The 5,347-nt window shown below is 40.0% G+C and overlaps 1 protein-coding gene across 3 annotated transcripts; it reads right to left on the bottom strand.

Annotated features, from left to right (window-relative positions):
* Positions 1–312: 312 nt before the first annotated feature.
* LOC100841813 (ubiquitin fusion degradation protein 1 homolog) lies at positions 313–4,406 on the bottom strand. Of its 3 annotated transcripts, none has more exons than XM_014896198.2 (11): positions 4,257–4,406; positions 4,047–4,146; positions 3,329–3,386; positions 2,519–2,596; positions 2,394–2,418; positions 2,254–2,286; positions 1,999–2,120; positions 1,761–1,891; positions 1,409–1,635; positions 787–1,043; positions 313–638 (listed from the first exon to the last, which is right to left on the bottom strand). In XM_014896198.2, exons 3-11 carry the CDS (start codon positions 3,329–3,331, stop codon positions 552–554), a joined length of 963 nt encoding a protein of 320 aa, XP_014751684.1. In that variant the 5' UTR covers positions 3,332–3,386; positions 4,047–4,146; positions 4,257–4,406; the 3' UTR covers positions 313–551. The 3 variants fall into 3 exon arrangements, with proteins under 3 accessions (XP_014751684.1, XP_014751681.1, XP_024311209.1); XM_014896195.2 differs by having other exon boundaries at positions 4,057–4,146; positions 4,257–4,371; XM_024455441.1 differs by having other exon boundaries at positions 2,394–2,596; positions 4,057–4,350.
* Positions 4,407–5,347: the final 941 nt, after the last annotated feature.

Raw genomic sequence — 5,347 nt, 5'->3', positions numbered from 1 at the left:
CACTATCTGCACATACAAATATTATACTGACACCCCAACACTACAAATCCCATGCTTAATCAGTGTCAGTATTATTTGTCAAACCGTTGGCCTGCACTTATGCTGAGTATTCAGCAAGCTACAAGGGTTTTTTATGATAAGCAAACTCAGTGGCTTAGATGAGGGCCCAGCATTGATTGCTCGAGTTATCTACAAAATCTGGCCTGCCACTGAGGTCCATACTTTATATCATATCGTTACTTTGATTTTTAGATATAGTCCTAGTAATCACGACCTGGAATCAAGAGTCTGAAAGCAATAAATAGGAGTAGATTGGAACAAAACAAGCAAAGACTTTTAAAAGGTGATAGCGAATTGTTGAGAAATGCTTGTACTTAATAAATAGATTTCCATCAAGCTAAGCATTTATACACTTCATTCTCTATCTACATGCTACTGATCCAGATGTATGGAAATTGAAGATACGAAGTTGGCTACAGTTATAGCAGTAACCAGCAAACTCCAGGCAGGATAGCATGTTTGATTCCAAAAGTTATCTGCAGTAATAGCAGCTAACGCTTCAAGGAGTAGCTCTTTCCACTGAACGCGTTGAACTTGGGCTCGTCCTTCTTCGGCGGCTCACTCCCTTTGACAGGCTCCTGTTAGCAGTAACGAAATAGAAATCAGCAACTACTCAGATTATGTTACGCGGGATGTCATGTATCCAAGTTTCTTGTAGCTATCTTAATATTGTAGGTAACAGAAACATGTTAGAAGGGTGTTGTTGCAGCAGGAATTTGGAAATACCTTTTGCGATTGTGCTTCTTTGCTGTTGCTTGCACTTGAACCAAAAACAAGCTTTCCTGTTTTCTGACGGGTGGAAGTGCTAGCTCCTGAAGGTGATGCAGTTTGCTGACTTGCCCTTTTGTTTGAATCTGATGGTGCAGAACGTGCAGCGGAAGAGACCTCAGGCGCTTGTTGTTTTGAGCCTTTACCATCCAACCGCTTTCCATAACCGGTAAATGGTTTGAATTTTGGTTCATCTTCAACATTAGCATCTTGAGCTGGAGAGTGCCAAAACAAAAGAAGAGTTTTCAAAAGAGAGATGTCACAACTATCCATGAAGCGGACAATATAGAAGAAACTTCTGATAATAAAACCATTACTTTCAGCAACCTATAGAAAAATGGCATAAGATATCTAAGCATACTATAGAATGCAGATGTAAAATAAATATTGCCATTAACAAGTTGGTCAGCGTGCAGAATGCCTTTGTTTATGCAAAATACTAGTTCAATTTGAGATGGTGACACCAGCAAACAGAATGTAGCTCTTCTAAATTCTAATCGGACAAAGAAGGATAGTTTTGTTCACAATAGGCTAAGAACTCGTTCACAAATTATCATTTTGATAAAAGTAAAATACAAACCTTCAGCAAGTGCCTTGCGTGCAGGAACTATGGGTTGCTGTGGTTTTTCAGGTTCTTTGTAGTCAAGAGGAGGTGCAAAGTCAACTTCACAGTCCGTCTCAATGATGCTAACTGCAGAAGCAGGTTTTGCTTCAACAATATCAATGTAGTACTGTTTGTTGTTGTAAGCTACCATTATGCTGTCGCCAGTGGTTAAACAGGAGAAATTTCTTAGAGTTTTCTCCAAGCTGCAAAGTCACAAGTGGATTAGTGATAATGACAAAATAAAAGAACTGATTTTAATAAACAACTCTAGTACAAACTTTGTTCATCAAATGGCAAAAGGAATAAATACACAAGTCTAGCTACTGACATGGCTTTGGGATTTGAGATGTCCAGAAAATCAGTTGTGTGAGGTTGCAGCTTCACATATGTACCCTTGGGAAGGGTAGCATTCTTGACACGCACCATGTCACCCTCTTGAAGAAGCATGTTTTGCATCATCTATACACACAAAAAAAATACAGTAAATCAGTAGGAATTTATTTCTTTGGTGCTACTACAATTGAAGAGAGCAGTAAAAAAATCCACTTATGGATTATGGCATATACCCAGTAGGGCATGATGATCATGCCTTCCTCTGCTACAAACTCCAACACGCCACAATGTGAAATTCGTTCAGTGGCACCATTGTGCAGCTCAAATAGCATTGGGTACTCAATATGCAGGGAAGCTATTAAATTAAACCCAAAGAATTAGTGACCACGGAATACATATATTCCTGTGACTGATCCAAAGAACAACAGGAAGCTCTAAAGTTCAGCCTAAGGTCTACTGTAGCTTGACTAATTTAGACTTGAGCTTACCAAGACGATCTAGGGCAGATGGCGGCATTATTACTGTATTGAAAAAAAATAGAATTATATCAGAGGTATTTGTCCAGAACACATATCAGAGGTATGTCACATGAGTTGTAACTAGGAGAGAAAAGGCTCCAAGAAATTACCTTTGTCACCACCTTCCAGATGTGGCTGGAGAAATAAATTAAAATTCAGTAATATTGTTAAATCCAACCCAGCATGTAAAACTGATGGTATGAGCAGATGAAATTGATACCACAGAATAGAATACCTTGTCAAAAAATGATGCTGGATAACAGCGGTACGTTTGCTCAAAATTATTCCCATGGTAACCATATCCTGAGTAAAACTACATTTATAAAATTGGATTAGTTAAACATATGCAAACTACATCAAATATTAGAGACACACTACTAATTTTACCGGTGGCATCTCTTGTATAAAAAAAAACTGTTGGAAACTGACAATGAAAAAGGACTGCAATACAAGAATTACAAACACAATGATTATTACAGGAAAAAGGGCAAACACATTTAACCTGCAATTATAGGCATTTGCAGTTCCATTGTTGGTGCGAAGATCTAAACAATTTGTAAAATACTAAGTAAAAAAGACCAATTATAAATACAAGACTGAAAGTTCCAGCGATTAATACCTAAGGGCACTTTATTATACAGGTAACCACAGGAAATAGTGTATCAAAATGAGTTCAATATAAAATTCATTTTTCCCAGGGTAATCATTCTTAGTTTAGCCCATGCAGTTATCCTTTTGTTATGGTCAGACAAGAAATGGCGAACTTGAACATTTGAGTTTCAAAAGAATCCTTTAAATAGTTGCATTCAACTCCATCTATCAATCGCCGCACTTGATTCCCTGACTCTTTATCACTGAACTTGTAGGGAGCGTAAATAAGAACTTTCAACATAATTGGATGTATCACATATCCGTATAGAAATTCGATGTAGGAAGAGAAAGGGCAAAATGCAAACTACAGCCATGTGAAAGAACCTAAATGTCAGACAATATTCATGCCATTGAGTTGCATAAGAAATTTTTAATGGCAGTTCGAGCGACATACCATTTTGATTGGTCTTGGACCTTTGCTTCTACTTCTCTCAGACCTGCTATCCTTTGAGCTGCAGAAGAAAAGGTTACAAAATCATTGATTCGCCCAGAGAACTTGGTTGACAAAGGACATTATCCCCAACAATCTCCACCAAATCGTCAGCAAGTAAAAAATCCACAAATCACCAAACAGACCAACAACCATTCCACAGCATAGAACGTGAAGCCTGTGATAGCTAAACACCTAAAGTGCTAACCTTTACTCTTATAAAGATCCGGGGTGGTGGATATCACTGAGATTACCTCTTAAGTTGACAAAAAAATTAACGACCACAGTCATCATACATGTATCACAATCTTATGATTGGTTGGTTTGAGTGATGTAAATTTGAGATGATTTTTTAGTTTGAACAGTGTTAAGGACCGATGACACATCTCATGCAATAAATCAACTTCTGTAGCAATGCACGATCATTTATCAAGTAGTACTTCATAAAATCTGATCACTCTCCAGACATGCTACCGGCCCGAAGATATAGTTTTTCTAAATTGTAACGAAAGAAATAAACTAAGCGAGCAGACGAAATCAAAATTACTCAAGCCCGCACTGCAGCAGACCCGAATCCAATCCACACACGCGCGCACGCACCGAACGAAATCGCATGCCATACTCTGACTAGGTTTTTCCTAGATCCTAGCCACTCAAATCTGCTGGAGAAAAGAGAGAAAACCTAGAAATACCAAGGAGGCGCCGACGGGAGTCAGCTCGATGGAGTCGCCGATGGAAATCAGCGCGAAGGAGACGAAGCACCGGAACCCGAGAAGACGCTACTGCAATCCATTAACAGGGGGGAAGCTGCTTATGAGAGGGCGCAAGGAGAGGGATCCGAACGGGATGAGACGAAGGATTCCGAGATGAGGATGGAGAGAACAGATATTACCGCGGAAAGGGGAGGAGGGGAATATTGGGATCGCGTGAGATTGCTGAAGAGGAATCCGGAAGGGGAGCAGAGCAGGCGAGGGGAGAAGAGCTCCGGTGGAGTAAAGGAGTCCGCTAGCCTCGGCCGGAGAGGGGCGAGTTGTGGCCTTGTGGGGACTGGGCCGCTGGGGCTGCGTGCGGGAGAAAAACGCCCAGGGGAGTTAGCGTTAGGCTGGGCCGCTGGGCCGCTGGAGTATTGCTGGCTGTGGGCTGGGCTGTTACCTATGGGATGGGCCATCTACACTGGTTTTATTCCAGTATTTATGAAAAATATATTATTTTATATCTCAATAAAAAGCCGACAGTGAACCGGTGAACCTGCAATTCGACCTGTAAAAAACTGAATAGAAAGCCTCATTGGTTCAACCACCGGTCTGGTTTTTAAACTATGGCCTCGGGTAATCTGGACTGGGGAGGAAAGGAAAGAAACCGGGCCAACAGCCCAGGTCCGCTCAAAAAATCGTATACGAATATGATTCATATAGAATTTAACAGAAAAAACTCCCACCGTGTGCATCCACCAGACCAGAAGTGGACAGCCCATCGACATCCCATTTGTAAAGAGTTTATTTATTTTAAAAAAAATAAACACACACACTACAAAAAGAAAAATAATAATAATAACACATAAATGTATGTAACACAAAACATGAGTTCTAGATGGCATACCCAGAGAAAAAAAAATCCAGTTCAATAAAGTTCCAATTGCATAACAAACTCTTCTGCTGGTGGCTCCATGCATCCAATAATCCAGTTCAGTAACGTTCCAATTCCGTATATTTTCAAAGGACGTGGGTATTTCTAAGTTGCCTGATTTTTAAGCGAAATGTCTTAAATCTAAGTTGACCAATCAGCTTTGTTATATTAAGATTTGAAGGCCATCCTCGTTCTCTCCTTTCCCACGTGATATCGTTGGATTACGGTCGAGCAGGTCAACTGATCTCTAACGAGATATCAATCAACGTTTCAATAGCAAAACCGTTTTTGAAAATTCAAACACAACATAGGGCCCAAGTAAACTAAAGAAATACTCGGCTAGATCCAGGAAGAAAT

This window comes from Brachypodium distachyon, chromosome 5, assembly GCF_000005505.3.
Source record: "Brachypodium distachyon strain Bd21 chromosome 5, Brachypodium_distachyon_v3.0, whole genome shotgun sequence".
NCBI lineage: Eukaryota > Viridiplantae > Streptophyta > Magnoliopsida > Poales > Poaceae > Brachypodium > Brachypodium distachyon.
The sequence above is the reverse complement of the archived record's forward strand: the minus strand, read 5'-3'. Positions and strand labels throughout refer to the sequence as shown.